Source organism: Numenius arquata, chromosome 15, assembly GCF_964106895.1.
Source record: "Numenius arquata chromosome 15, bNumArq3.hap1.1, whole genome shotgun sequence".
NCBI classification, from domain to species: Eukaryota; Metazoa; Chordata; class Aves; order Charadriiformes; family Scolopacidae; genus Numenius; species Numenius arquata.
The window spans coordinates 6,586,842-6,603,366 of record NC_133590.1 but is presented as its reverse complement, the minus strand read 5'-3'; the positions used below and the strand labels follow the sequence as shown (position 1 = coordinate 6,603,366).

General features: G+C 39.0%; 1 protein-coding gene across 1 annotated transcript in view; it reads right to left on the bottom strand.

Annotated features, from left to right (window-relative positions):
* RBM20 (RNA binding motif protein 20) overlaps positions 1-16,118 on the bottom strand; it is an 81,643-nt gene extending 65,525 nt beyond the window's left edge. Inside the window, exon 1 of the mRNA XM_074159085.1 lies at positions 16,007-16,118. Within this exon, the coding sequence (XP_074015186.1) occupies positions 16,007-16,020 (14 nt within the window). The 5' untranslated portion in view covers positions 16,021-16,118. The remainder of the gene's footprint in view (positions 1-16,006) is intronic.
* Between the last annotated feature and the right edge of the window lie 407 nt (positions 16,119-16,525).

Below are 16,525 nucleotides of genomic sequence, written 5' to 3'. Positions count from 1 at the left end.
TATTTATTACACATATTATTATTATTATTAATTATTTATTACATATATTCACATACGGATGTAACTCTCAAAATAATCTGATTTTTGCACATATTAGTAGCTGGGACAATAAATACATTAACAACTTTCTCTCTCTCTCTTCTATGAAGATTATAGTTCTCTACTCCTTGGCAAGCACTTTGGATTGTGCAACAACATAATTATGTGTCATTCTCACATACTGTTGTGCTATGGAGGTCTTGTACCAGGTCTGAAGTTTATTAAAAAAATCTTTTAAGTGAATTAAGTTTTGGGCTGTTGCATTCAATTGCTTATTGATACAGTTAAATATCTTCAAAATCCGTGTTCCTGTCAACCCTGCTTGAACTGAAGGAAACTTTGAAAAATAAGATTTGTTCCTAATTCTAGAATGAACTTACATTACTGAGCCACATGGAGTCCAAACTTCAGCCTGGTTGCACAACTGATTTAGAAAAATACATGTAATTGAAATTAAGGATGCCAGGTTTACTGCTGGGATATGCTGCTGCGTTTCACTGATCTCCATAGCATTAGTTAAGAGCGAAGGTCACTTTGCATTCCAGCACACTTGAACACCTGGCTGAAGAGCAATGCCACGGGCTCTGGAGAGCGTCTGAACACCGAGAGAGCACGGGAGAGGTGAACAAGGGCAAGATGTCACTGATGCCTTGAGGTACGTCTTTACAAAAAAGCGGAGGTAACTCGTAAGAGATTGAGTGGTAGAGAGAGAGATCTTTCTTTCAGAGATCAGATTCATCAAGGGGGAAAAGAAGGGTACTTTGTGCTAATTTTGTTACGATTTACTGATCAGTGCATCTACTACTTAATCAGCATAATGAATTTCATTCATTACAATGAACATTCACTTACTGATGAACAAGCCTTCTTTCACATTTGTCAACAGTGGTCAGTTCTTCAAAGGAAGGCTAGAAGCTTTACAGCGCTCCAAGGAACATGCTAAAACAAGACCAATAGCAAAGAACTGAAACCAGCTGGTTAAAAACGATGTTCAACTGGCTGCTGTACATCTCCTTGGACTACTCAGCTCTCATGATGCCCGAGAGGCTAAAAGCCTCTCTTTTAGCCTCAGTACGATCTTTGCACAGGTAGGGTAATCTGTATCTCCTGTACATCGGATTTCTGCCCCTCTCGTCCCTCCAAACTAATCTTCAAGCTTTCAGTTTTGCTCTGGTGAAGATGAAGGGGGTCCTGCGTTATGCAGGTGAACATGCAGAGCTCCTGCTGCTTTTGGGGTGGGATCAGAACGATAGCACTATTCCCACATGTTCATATGAAAAAAGCAGTAAAATCTGCTGAAATAAAAGCTTCTATGGTGGAGGGATGCTGTATTTTGGGAAATGTGACAGCATAAGATCCCCAAACTCAGAAGGTTAATTCTCTCGTGCAATGAGGCACCAGATTTCAGGACAGCCCAAGAAAAACTACTGATTTTAGAGTCCTCAGAAAACTGAACACCCATCGGAATGGAGTTCCCCAGCTCAAGTGCAGCAGAGCTAAGGCTCTGGTACAATAGACAGGGATTAAGCAGTGAGCTTACAATACTCTTTCTGAAGATTAATATAAGATTTCCTTCTTAGATAATGTAATCATGTCATGAGTCTGTCCCATTTCTTCCAGTCATCAATATCTTTCCACACTGCCATTAATATATTCCTGATTCCCAGGAAAGACATCCCGTTAGGTTTCAGTGTAACCTCTTTTTCCCACACGGACTTGCTGTATAACTTGCTGGCTAATGTATCCACCAGGGAATGAAACACAGAATTTATCTGACGTTCCTGCGTTACTGCCCTGGAGCAGATGCTCCAGCACAGAAGATTGTCAGATTATCAGGAGAGGGTAAGAGGAATGTCACAGCCTCTGCTGGTCTATGTAGGGACATTTATCAAAAAGACAGCTGGTATAAGATTGCTGTATTATTTTCCACTGATGCAACAGGTACTTTTAAAATGTCTTTAAGTAATTAAGTTGAAGCTAATTTTCAAAAATTCAACAGAACGGGGATTTCTTTCTCCTAGTTGATGAAGTTGTCCCCTTTATGCTGAAGTAGCCTCAGAAACACAGTATTATCTTTCCTCTCAATCTCCATCTATGCCAGCAGACATTTCCACGAGGTACGCTGCTCACAAAACACTCTGCCAAAATGCCAGAAACGAGGTTTACCGCCCCACCAAAACATTAGGCTTTTTCTTGAGAGAAACAGGAGTCTGTTTTCTTGAGGTCAAGGAAACTTCTCCCCTATTCTGGGAGGGGGCGGTCATCTGGGCTGTATCACTTTGACAAGCAACAGAACAATTAAACACTTAAGAAGAAAAAGTAACCCATCAGCTGGTGGAGTAGAAGAGCTTCACGTTTTTATCTCAAAACGCACAGGCCAGAAAGTTGCACAAACATTAATGAAACTTCAGATTGGAATCCCTCAGTTGCTAACAAGAAATTGCGCCTCTTACTGACAATGGACAAATACAACTCACACACAAAAAGGGAATAAAATCTACATGAGAAAATAAGCAGCAGAGGAAATTAGTCTGTAAAAGCTTCATTCCTAAGATACCTATGTATCTGGCACGGGTAAAGCACCAGAAAAGACGCATGAAGGAGAAATGTTGCGATGGGCATCCGTGTCGCCACGGCTCTGGAATGCTGCAGCGTATGTTTAAAGAAAGCCCCTCTGAGAATTGCAGGATCCACATGGCACGGTGCACACATGGTGCACAGTACAGCATTATCTGAGGAGCGGATCTGAACAAGGAAAACATCTGCATTTCCTCCTGTTTACATGGCTACAATTTCTCCTTCGCCAAGGGAATTAGGTGCCCCATCTGCACCAGAGCTAGCGCTGGCCTCTCTAAGGACAAAGCCTGCTTTGAGAGTTGAGCTTGAAGCTATTCTGCTCACAATGTACTTCAGCAGCATTAAAATAGAATAAAATAAAAAAAAAAAAAAAGAAAAAGAAAGAAGAAAAAAAGAGAAAAAGAGAAAAAAAATCAGCTCTGCTAAAGTTTTCCTGAGTGTTAGCTTATTAAGGCAATTTTCAATGTATTTTCCAATGGTGGAGAGCCGCCAGAAGGTGAACAAAACCAATTACACATATATAAGTACCACGACAGACCTGACAAAACACTTAACCCATGAGCAGGCGCCTGCAGGACAAATGCATGTGGGTTTACCCATTTCGCTGTGCGTGACTTGGCTGCGTAATACATATTTTGCATCAGCTTCTGCCCCGACTTTGCTCATATCAAACCCTTGTAAGAAGATCAACAAGCTTTTAGGAGGATATGAAATTACTGACACAACAGAACCCACATAAGCCATGACTTAAGTCAGCCAAGTGTCCTTAACTGGCCACCTTTTCCTAGAGTATTTCCAGCTTCCACAAAATTTCTGGAAAGCAAGAGACCAATATTTAAGAGTCAGCAACAGCTTAGCTAGAGTTTTACACTATTTACTTCTATTTATCTTCTCCTGCCCGTAGGGTTTCCATGTGACAGAAGAGTAGTTTGCAACTGATACCACTGAAATCCATGACTTTGCATACATTACCCACTATGGTGCAGCATAGAGGTATTTCAAGCTAGCTCAAAATAAACTGGCTTGAGCACAAGAAGTGGGTCTAGATGTAACAACACAGAGCTCTGCCACGGCTTCATCTATCCCAACGAGGACCAAAAGCAACTGGCACAGCTTGTAGAGACGTTAGGCTCGGATTAGTGCCCACCTCCGAGCTCAGCTTGGTGTGCAGGCTCTGTCGCTCCTACCCCGTCTCTGAGCAGGCATTTTTATTCCATTTTAACAGCGCTTCTGGAGAGAAAGTTTAGACTCCCGCTACCCATGTCCTCAGCGCACTGCCACTTGTCACCAGCCCTTGCAGCGACACCCACATCAACATCAAACAGGCAAATGAGCTGTGCCACATACCGCAACAGCAGCTGTGGTGCCTGCAGAGAGCAGGAACCCAAACCCCTCCCTCGCAACCCTATGGAGACCCCACACAGCTGTATGTGACACTGCAGCGGAGGAGCAGGCATCCTGCACCGCTGCCACACTGGGCAGGGGCCACAGTAGTTTTAAAAGTAAGGAGTGAAGTTCTCATGCACCTCAAAGATGGTTTACAACTAAGGGAGAAGGGGAAATGGGAGAGAAAAATACATCATTTTTCTCCACATCTGTATGGCACAGGAGATTGCCTTCTTAGGATATCTGGTCCTTGTAAGATAGAAGAATTGTAACAATTGGAAAAAGTGCAAAGTGATGACATAAGCATCAAAATGAAAATCAGGCATCTGAGAAACAAGAGGATTTTCAAAACCATACTAATAGTTTTGAATTAAAAAAAATGTTTTGTAAAATATTCAACATCCTCTCCTTTTGGCTAAATGTCCTTAAAACTGCAAAAATCAAAAGAGGATCATACATGAAAACCGTGATTACGTAGGAAGAACGTATCTAAAACCCAAAGAGCTGAAAGTCCAAATATTTAGTATACTTTCAAAGAGCAAGCCCATACTCAATCACTCATCAAGTTTAGCTCTTCCCAGATTCCAGGAGCCATTTTTTTCTGGCTTTAAAGCACTTTCTAAACATGGCCTCTACACCACCACCTAAACAAACGATGGACTCGTATGTCTAGTGCATACTTTGTGACCTGCTAGACCAGGATTTCCTGAAGCGTGTTCACGAAAGAGACCATATGGGAGAGGATTTCTTTCCACATGCAAGACCTAATTTAATTTTCAGTTGCTTCTGTATTTTAATATTTTCTTTGCTTCAGTTCAATTTCTATTCCACTCCATCCCCCACTCAAGAAAGGAATCTAGAAATATAAAGGATAAGTCCAGGAAAAGCTTTCAATTTATTACAGAGGGTTACTTAAAAGAAAAAACAGCCGCAATGGATTAATGTATTTCCTTTCCCACAGCTTTTTCACTTAAACCATAACTGTGCATATTTACTGCAATTCTTCCATCTGCCAGAGGCCTTGTGCTGATACATCCAGCACACAGGCTGCGGGGACTGACAGCGAGGAGACAGGTCCCACCACTGCTCTCAAACTTCGTGATTAATATGGCATGAAGCCTGGTGAAAAGCCACACTAAGTGATATTGCTGACTATCAACAGTGACCCAAATCCTTGTTATTCCAGCCGTTTATCCTAACCGTGAGTCAAGTCTTTGACAACAGAAAATTCTTATGAACAAAAACCAAAACAGATTGTTGTCAGAAGTCAAGGGATATAACCAGATTTGCTCCTTTTTCTTACAAGGAAAAGTCCTGCATGGTCTGTGTAGTGGAAGAAGAAATGGCTAACGTAGGCGCTTGCTTTTTCTCTTATGAAAAGCAGTACCACCAAGGAGGCGGTACTTACCTTTTTACAAGGTCAAATTGCGTCCCCATCACTGTCAGAGTTTATCCTTTGAACCCGATCCTTTCAGCAGGCATATATATAAACACACACACATTTGACAATTTTGGAAGTGTTACTGATAGATAAGTTATGTAAATGATACCACATACTATAATCACCTTTAAACTTATTCTTGGAGTCCCGAGGTTTCTGGAAGAGATCAACCAGCCACATTGTCACTCCAGTGCCCTGAGGTGACAAACCCACTGACTGCAGCGATATCACAGTAACTCTCCCAACAGCTTGGTGACCTCTTTGCAAACCTCTCTCCAGCACAACATTAGCTCCTCCCCAAATTGAAAAAAGTACGGAAAAGCCTGTAAGTTGCTTCCACGTAGCGAACTTCCAGAAAAGGTGATGTTTCTCCTCTTGTTCGGGACGGCAGGTTTGTTTCTGGGAAGGTTATTTCTCAAATATCACTCTTAATTACTAACAAGCAAGTTGTCTGCAGTTCTGACACTGACTTCAGAAGGCTGGTTTCAGCAGGGGTTTCATCCCTCTTCCATAATTCCTGTCTCTCTAACACTTTCTATATGTGTTGTGGAGAACCCCCAGTTGCAACTGGCTGAGAAAGGCAACACCTCAGAACAAAATGCAGCCATTTTAGCATTTTGAGAACACCACTGTAAACTCACATGTAAATCCTGGTTGTCTAGAAAGAGTGAAATAGGAAGGGCCTTGATCTACTGGGAAGTACAGCTCGCCTGGCCACCAGGATCCTATTGATGGACCAAAAAACACCAGCCAGTGAACTCAAGCAGCTCCCACACGATGGAGAACCTTGACTCCATCCTGATGTTAAAGTAACGCGGTCTCCCTTTGCTGAGACCAATAACCAGGCTTTGTGATACAGATGCTTATTCACTAGGAATCCAAATCAGACCTATCAGTTTGCTGTTCAGGAGTTACCAAAAACAACCAACTTCAGATACTACCAACGGGGCTTTACGCTCGAAACTGTGGCCTGAACACAGACGGCTTTTCCCTGTGCCCCTGAAGGATCCAGGCAGGTGCCTTCTCCTTAGAGCTGACTATTATCATTAATGGCCCACATCAATGCCCTTCATGCTCATTTAAAAGAAAAAGGCGAAAGCCTTCTTAACTCTCTGCTATAAAACTCATTTATTTGCACCTTAGCACAAAGAAGATTCCCATGTGCAGCACACTAGTCTCATCTGTCATCAAGCTGTAAAAAAAAAAAAAAAAAAAGGTTTACTGCTCTTGACAGGCTAGGAGGTAAGAAAATGATTTTTGGTCAAGAGTGTCAGATAATACAGCAATCTCATCGAGAAATCTCGTAAGAAATATCACCCATTGCCGTTCATAAACACACGACTGGTTTTGCTATATTCAGTTACAAGCAAAGAAGGATAATTAAGCAGTTCATGATATGGAATGGCTAAAGCATGTGCAATCTTATTTATGTTCTCTGCACCTGTGTTTTCTATGGTTTAAATTATAATACTGATCTTTTAAACTGCACTCAGGGAGTATCCCAGATCGTTCACATGAGAGAGAGTAATACATTCTATTTTTAATCAATATATAAAGGAAAAAGGATGCAAGATATTGTTGAGTCTTACCAGTAGCCAAATATATATTGGCAAATGACTATTAAACTGTTTACTATCGTTTCAAGGCAACCCGAGTGTTCCCAGAAACAGTCCGTGTGCCCAGTTCATTTGTCAGTGTTATTACTCTCTCCTTTGTTCTCTCCGTGTTTATGATCTTCTCTGTTGTGCTTCAACTTGCATTATTTAATTCACGGTATTATGGGAACCTCTTGTAGCTCATCTTTCAAACCGGACTGTAACCTCTACCCGCGTAAACCACAACTGCATTTTCCAACTCTCGGAGCAACGAAACCACACAATCCTTGCTAAAACCTTCTAATCCTTCACAAAGTCTTTGAGGTAGAGGCGACCACTCCAGTTCGATGTGCGCGGCGCCTACGGGAACGGCACCGAGACCTCTCAGCCCCCCACGCAACCTCAGCCGTAGCGATACGGAGGGCGAGAGCTCTGGCTCCGGGGCTGTCGGCGCAGCCCCCCGTGCTGTGGGACGCCCGTCCTGCCGCTGGCCTCACGAGTGGTGCCCCCACGGAGCTCCTTACGCCCGGAGCCCCCGCCGCACACTGACAGCCAGGTGGATAACACAGAGGGTTTACTGCAACTACCCACTCTTTTCCTAGCACCGACAGACTGTTCCTGGTCTAAATAACATGGGAAATATAATTTTACTAATTAATAACTTTTACTATAACTTTTAAGTTTAATAACTTTTACTGAGTTATTACATTTTTAATTAGTTATTGCAGTATAACGGTAGATTATTGCATTGTCTGTAATTTCATCCTCTCCGTATTCCAGTCATTACTCTTCACAGATCTCACCGGAGTTACCAGATATTTCCTAGGTATTTTTGTTTTGCATATCCCTTGAAAGTACTCAAAAATGAAGCATTGATAATCAGTTCAGATATAAAAATCAATAGGAATATAATACAAATTCTATATTTCAAAAAAGCCAGCTAGGTTCAAGCCACCTAAACTCATCTCCCCCCCCAAACAATCACCATATACGGAAGAAGAGACTGGAGGGTATGTGTGTGTCTACACAAGGAATTCATGATATATGCCATGGCTCTGTATTTCCATTCCGTTTTAAAGGGTATGGGTAACACACTATGGTATTTTTGTATGACGAACACTTTCCCCTAAGCTAGAAGATCAAAACTGGCTCCATAAAGGAAAAGTACAGCTGTACAATTAAAATAAAATTAAACTCGTTTCAAGATATTTAAATGCATGCAAAGGAAAACAAAGTTTTTGTTCCTTTCCAATTTTAAAATGCAACGTTAAAAACACTGTAATAGTTAAACATAATCATCAGATGACTTCGGTATTATAATATGTAGAATAATGGTAATTAACAATATTTATGTAATACACCTTTTACATATCCCCCCCAAAATCTAATGCTAAACACATCAAAGAATTGTCTGACTGACATGAAAAGCTCATATTGTTCAACCATTATAGCGCACTGACACTTAATTATAACATCAAAATGCTTTTGCATTCGTTCCCTGTGCCCTCTGGACAGCACAGAACGCTGCTTACTGAGCTCAGTGAGGATTTCAAGAAAATTTACTTAATTGCCAGCATTATTATGAATACATTAACTTCAAAGCAACAGAAATTGTGTAACATTTTAACTACTCTCACATACTGATGAAATGCATTTTCCAAGAGATTCATTGTTTTTCCTTACCACCATTCAATGGCCCTTCATCTTTGCTATACTTTTGTTAGACTGTGCCTCCTAGAAATATACAGAAATATACTTAAAAACTACTAAAACCATTACTTTGAAAATACTTGATTGAAAAGGATAAAAAAAAGCATCAATTCAAGCCAGGTGTTACTATTTTTTAAAAACAAGTTTCTAACATAAACAATTTACTTTTAGAGCACTCACAAAGAATGAGATGGCTTTTAAAGATGTTTTTACTACAACAGCCAGCATCTAGGGAAATTTTCATTGTACTTTTTTCCAGCAAGCCAACAGCGTAGCAGCCTCCAGCTGTATGTGCAACCTCTCAGAACAGCAATACAGGAGTACAAAATTTCTTAAATGTTGGCTAGATTGCCAGCAGTACAGTAATGAAACTTTATTCTAAAAGTTATAGCAACTGATACTTTCTCCCAAGTAATTAGAAAAAACTCTGTAATATACAGGCTTGGATTTTTTTTTTAACTGTTACTCCTCTTCTTTTTTTTTTTTCCCCTCTAGGTGATATTTTATTTCACAGAAAAAGCAGTGCATACCCAGTTTTAGATTATGGAGGATCACACAGTGTAAAGACTGTAAGAAGAAAGAGATTTTTCTCCCACCACCTAATTTCATAGGGTGTTTTCCATTTAAAATATTCTCTATTTCTTAAGTTTAAAAGTAATCCTTCAAACAATCTTATAGTTATCTTTATTTGAACTTATGAAGTAGAGATCTTCATGGTTTCAGTATTTCGCAGACGTCTCTGTTAATAAGGATGTAACCAACCCAGCTGACACATTAACTCTGTTGTAGTTTGTGACAATTTAAAGATTTTCTTTTAAGACGACAATTATACAAGAGATGAAATGGAACGTTCATTCTTAGTAACCGAAGCTGACTCCCAAAACAACCGAATTTTAAAACTCTGAGCACATCATTCAGACATGTACTTGAGAAAAATAGCAGAAACTCAGCTGGCTGAAAAAGCTGTGAACATCCTTAACATTTGGGATTTACCATAAAAATGAAACAACAAGAATTAATGCTCTCAGTTGCCTCTCAGTCCATACTGCATATCCTCCTTAATAAGCAGGGGTTTTTCAATATTAAAAACATCAAACACAACCTGATGAACTTTTAAGATTATATGCTATCATAAATGATGAGCAGTGAATACAAGAAGCGGTCATTAACATATTCACCCACTAGCTTCAAGAACACATAATTACAATTGTGGCTGTCAACCTTTCCATTTCAGAGTTTTCCTGCAAACTTTGAAATTCCAGAAATAAAGATGACTATAACCACATTTTTTTATTATGGCTACTTTCTAAAATATATTGTAACCTGTATTCTGAACTAGATTATTTCTATATCAAGAAATTCTGCACTTATTAATATGCAGATAATTAGGTCACTGATTTAAATGAAGAATCTTTGAAATAGAAAGTAGAGTTTTTGTAAGTTGCTCAGATGAGTTCTATTATTGCTGTTCCTGAAATCTTGAAGGGTTAGAGCCAGGACATGGCCCGTTACTGTTTCCCCATTGCAAATGAAACAAACAAAATACTAGAAACCCACCCAATCTTTTTGACATGATACACAGAGCCCTAAGACAGCTTTAATCAAATTAAACATCACTACTTATTTGAAATTGTTGACAGAATTCACCAACAGCATCTTTAGTTGAAAAAAGAGACAGGTGAATAATTAATATGAAGAACTCTAGACTTTTACAAATTGTCCACTAAAATATTTCTTCTTCTTTTTATTATTAGCTAGCCAATTATCTGAGTACCAGTTGAATTACATTCTGTAGAAAGCCGACTGGGCTGTTTTCACTACACATCGATCAGAAGAAACGCTTTCAGGCTCTACTGAAAATGCAGAGCTACTTTTTAATACTCTTTCAAGCACAGAAGGAAACTCCCTTAAACAACCCAGTTGTGTGCTTAGTGTTCTCGGCTTTGTTGGACATTCACACAAGTGAAATCAACTTAAACAGAAAGCAATTAACAAAAATAAAGGCATAAATTTGATGCATTTGCTTTTACGAAATTCTGAGTGGATAGAGAAATGCACTAAAAATTACTCAAAGCATTTTTTCCGTTGCTGTTATTTTGTTGGTTTGGGCTTTGGTTGTGGTGGTGTGGTTTTTTTCAATAAAAGCTAAAAACAGGCTAAACAGTCTCCCAGAAATTATTTGTTGAAATTATTTTACAATTTTCCAAAGAAAGACTGGATTCAGATTTTAGGGTCCAGATCCTCCAGTGGAAAATCTGCCCTGATGCAAAGCTCCCACGCACCACAGAAACTCAGCCCATAAAGGCATTTCATCGAGCAGAAATCAGCTCCAGCGATAAGCTTCAAATGCCGGGTCTAGAAATTCCAGGTGTTCTCAAAGCCGCGCTAGCGTCACAGATGGAGAGGATTTTTCCCCATCCCCACATCCTGTTTTAAAAAGCAGATGTGGGGGCTCCCAGGACCCTGACAGACAACTCTTTGTTCCCACTCGATTGGAGGGCGTCCAAGCATTCTCGCTAAGGAAAACGGGGTTTCTGCGTCCCAGTTGTGCTACGAAGGAAAAAAATCACTAATTCCGTGGGCTCTTTAGGGGGCACTTTTCAGTGAGAGTGGCCAAGGTTACCAACACCTCCACAGGTTCATCGGTTGGTTGATTTTAAGGTAATTTTAGGTTTTTTCTCTCAAGCCCAAAATTTTAAGTGAATAAATTTCCATAAATGCAGCAGCTCTAAGATTCATCAATGAGAATTAATTGGGCTACAGCTTCAAATTGTGCAACATCAATTATTCATATAGGAGTATCTGAAATCACTGACTGAACACAATCAGATTATTTTCCTGCTCAACAAAGCCAAGATTCCCATTCTTTCTTCAGTCACTTCATTGAGAAATTCAGTATTTATTCATTCTATGGACTGTTTACCAAAGCTTAATACTGGACATTAACATCTATTTTGCTCAGATACCAGAGAGCATGTGGGGGATTCCCTGGCTTGTTTCTTCAAGCAAAGATTCAGAAAAAGAACTGCTAATTCTAAAAAGGAAATTTTCAAGCTTCAGCAGGACTAACAAATAACAAACAGAAACCCCCAAACCAACTGCCTTTGGCAACTTTGCACACAAGTACAATTCTGAGAGAGCTCAACAGGAGTCTCTAAAATATTTTTGGTACAAGCACACTGTGATATATGATGAAGAGACAGAAAAGAATAGAAAATGTATTTGCATGCTCCTGGAAAGGAAGAGTCCATCCTCCCTGCTGCTCTTTGGGGCTGTTAAGATGGAATATATTTATTGGTATAGTAGGATTTCCAAAACTGCACGATTTGGTTAGTTATATGTATATGTACATGCACTGAAAAAAAAAGGTAATGAACTCTTTCAGAGCTAATTATTCCTAAGGAATATAATTCCTTCCCGATTTTATTAGCATACCTTAACAACGGCTTCAGAGTATTTTTAAAAGATAAATAAGCCTCACGTCCCATCATGGTGATATTTGATATATTGTGCAAATGAGTAATTTGCAGCTTAAACTCCCCCACAGGTTTGCTTAGGGTGCTGTACGCAGCAGGTCGCTGCCAGCACTGAAAAGTTTAGCTCATAGTTGAGCAACTCCAGTCTTTGGAGGGACAACGCTGCATCAGCAACGAGATTAGGTTTTCTTTGCTACTCCATTTACTGGGAAACATTATATTCAAACCATATTGAAGATCAGCAGTAACATCCGCTAAAAACAAAATTCTATAAGCTTTCACTCCAGCTAAAACAAAAGTAGAAAAACACGGGTCGTTGCTTTATAAAACAAACTCCAAGTGAAAGGACAGCAAAATATCACTGAAGGAATTTACCACGTTCAGCACAGTTCTAATACTCTGCTGACCTGTGTTACCTGTTGGATACATGAAGAGCATGAAAACTGGATTTTAGGAAATTTTAAAAAGTCACCATTACAAATTTTAACATCGAAAATATCAATATATTGTGGATGTTAAGCCATTACTACTACCCAAATAGAATATTTTGGCTGTTTAAATCCTTGATGATAGGTGACAAAGAAGAAATCCCAGCTCTCTAGCTGGAGAGGTCGAGAGGATCTGGATGGGACCAAAGCAGCTTGTTCTTTACTATGGCTCTTTTTTCTTCTTTTTTTCCCTCTTTCCTTTTTTTTTTTTGTGACAGTTTCAAGACAGGTGAATGACACTAAAAAAGATCAACACTTCCATACGGCAACTCTACAGAGCTCTACCAGAAACCACATACAACCCACTGAAAAACAGATTGCACACTTTTGAACAGGTAAACGTTTTCGTATCTACACAACAACTCCTGGGAGTCACTGGGATTTATCTACACAGGATTAGAGAGTGCTTCAGAGCAGTCTATGCTGCTAAATTTATAATTTTTATAAGAGCATTTAACAAATCTATGTAGCCAGAATTACAAACTCCCAGGACTGGGAGTGACTGAGTTGTGTGATTTGGATTTTTTAGTTGACACAAGCAGGACCGTATGTAGTTAGTACAGAGCGGCACTCATGGGAATGACTGCAACAGAAACAGTTTATCATAATAGTAATTAATAAGATAACTGTCAACATTTTCCTAAAGGGCATAAAGATCTTTGTCACTTGAGGAAAAACAAGGGCATAATTAAGCTACAATTTATTCTGTGGTTTTAATTTAACTCCTGCTTTTCACCTGAGACTGTAACAGAAATTATCTAGACCAATATAAATAAGAAGTAAGATATCAAGGATTATCTGTTCAGCTCTTCTAACTACTTTTTAATCCTACTCAATACCAACATGTAGCACTTGTTTTCATTCACAAAGTCTTTCCAACCATTTAAAATCAGTTCACACAAACCTCCATTAGACTAATATTGCAGAGAATGAAAATTTAGACATACAACAGTTAACATATTGAAGACGTCCAGGAAAGACCTCATTAATGAGCTACTGGACTGTGTGAACTGGTGCTGTCATGACCATGTTTCTTCTGATTAAGAATTTATATTGAAAGACACAAGAATTTCAGGTTTCCTTTGTTCAGAGCATTTCCTCCTCGTACAGTTATTTACATCCATTCCCTAATAAGATTACATACATGCAGGTGTTAAATACTAGCCATTTCTGGGCTTCACTAACACAAGTTCGAACACATTTTATTTTTCATCTTAATTTTGTTTTTCAGGTATAATTCACCACTATTGCTGATTACACAATGATTGTTAACGTCAATAGGCGTGCCAACAAATGGCATTAAAAAAGCCTCAGTAGCCTCTGAACTTTCCATGAGGAAAATATTCCTGTAACACATTTTCCACGGTATCATTAAGTTGAAGTGACAGAAGCAACTTAATGATTATTAATAACTACATTTTTATACAGCCTGAATCCACTAAAGAGCATTCATTTTTCCGTTAACACAGAAACATTTTTGCTTCCTCCCTCAAAGTCCTGCTTAAATTTTGCAAATGTGCCTTCAGACAGGGAACCATTTACCAGTTAAATGCTGATATTGAATAAACTGTTTTTCTCTTCCCCATTGCTCCCTCAAGGAACAAGAAAGAGTTGTTATGATAATGAAAGAGACTGAAAACAGAGGAAAAACTACCATTTTGCCAAAACCACCAATATTTATCCATAGTGATACTGTAATAACAAGAAGCTATGCACAACCTCTTGTGAGATTTTTTTTCTTTTGAGTCTACAGTCATCATTTCTTCTGGAAAACTGTCCATTATTTATAGCTGCAGATTTCTTAAATTTTCACAGTTACAGATTGGTTAAATTTTTTTTTTTAGTTTTAAATCCCAATATAAATAAAGCAAATTAAAACATAGTTTCTTAGCTACGTAATTCTTTATTATTAACCTCCACACAGAGACAGAGCAGTAACTCTGCAGTTAAACTGCTTTTCTCTTTCAACACTTCAGGGTCCAAGAATTTGTGGCAGGGGAGCAATGTCGAGCCATGACACTAAATGGTTAAACAAAGAAATCCATTTAACATAACATGAGTAAATCTGGCTACCTCCAGACTCCAACACAGACCAAGCAGTCCTTTACGCATTCTACTGGTTTGCACAGAATTTGATGTGCTCCTTCTATTTGCTATTTTGAAGCTTCCTTCAATTCCTTACCTATATGAAGGTGTATAATTGAGGTTTTGCTGCTTATCTAACAGTAAATCTTAAAAAAAAATGCACATAAATAACTTCTCTTTAAATAAAACACTACGTAATTGCAGTGGTCCTTCTTAAAAACAAACTGTTTAATTTAAAATACTCTTTTCCTGAAAGTACACTTATTAAATAAAAACAATAAATAAATAAATGAAGCGCATAAAATATTCAATACTTGCAAATTGTTTACGCTTATGTAACACTAATTTATGCTTTTAATACATCTCTGTTTAACAAAGCCCTATAGAAGGCGGCGTGCTTTTCTGTGGCTTCCTGGTCTCACTGACAGTGTTCTCCCCCAGTCTTGTCCCGCACCCCAGCAGCTTGCTGAGCCTCGCTAGCAACTTTAGTGAGCATCCTTAAAAATAGAAAAAGAAGTTAATGACTTCTCCTGTTTAGGTCTTTTAAATACCAGCACTATCTAGCAGTCACCCCAGGACCCCGGAAGGATAAGGATATGTTGTCAACAAAGGAAACAAAGAGATAAGGTCTTCGATGCCCACCCCCTGACCTGACACAATCCAGGGCTTGATATTGGTCTCCAGGTCAAAAATAGACTGTCTGCATCTGAAAGCAGCATAGAACACTTCCACAGTTATCTCACTGTTTCGCAAACCACATTAAGCACTTCATATAACAGCATATGTATCTGCTGTAACTCATTTGGGAACAACAACTCAATCATGTTTGAGAAAAAGCACGTTTGTCAAGGGCAATAGGAACAATTAAGAAAAACAAATTCTACCTTGAAGCCCTTTCCCTTGTGTCTGTGCATTATGCCTTCCATAGAAGCAAACGCCTTCTTTACAAACACCACCACCATCCCATTCACAATATGAATTAAAACCAAAGCACATATAGCTTCATCAGCCTTTGCTAATCAACACAGTAATACTACACACTGGAGGCACAAATGCTTCTAACAAAAGATCCAATAGCCACAGGCAGCAGTACCATACCCTATGGTCTCTTCCTTTTTACGGACCTAGGAAAGAAATACCACCAACTACTAAATGCTATTCTAAGTAATTATAACAAACCCATATCATCAAGTTAAATGAATACGCTACCTTTTCTGATTCATTATCTTTGCTTTTGAGCTTTTCCTCTTACTGATAAAAATTCAGGAATTCCCCATGTTCTTGCTGAGCACTCAGAGAAGTTAGCAGGGTTCAACTGCCCGCGTTGTCCAAGCCAGTATAGCTTAAATCTCAGTCAGCCAGGAAGCTAGGCAGATAAGCACTGGCCTATGGAAAGTTTATCTTTTGAAAGGGATCGAATGCTTAAAAGAGAACTTAAGGCCAGGACAGTCTATAAGTTTATGTTATGTTATAGTTAAGGCCAGGACAGCCTACAAATTAATGCTATGTTATAGTTTGTAGATCAACAATGAAGTAAATGCATCGACAAGATCATCTGCCAGGTTCCGCTAGAGGTTACCCTTTACTCATCAATTCACAAGATCTGTTTCGAATAGAGAGGTGTTGGACCCACACTTTCTCCACCGCAGAGTTTTATAATTTCATAACAAAATTAAATAAACCAGTTTCCGAGATACGCAATTTAATTAATAAAAAGGTGGTGTGCTT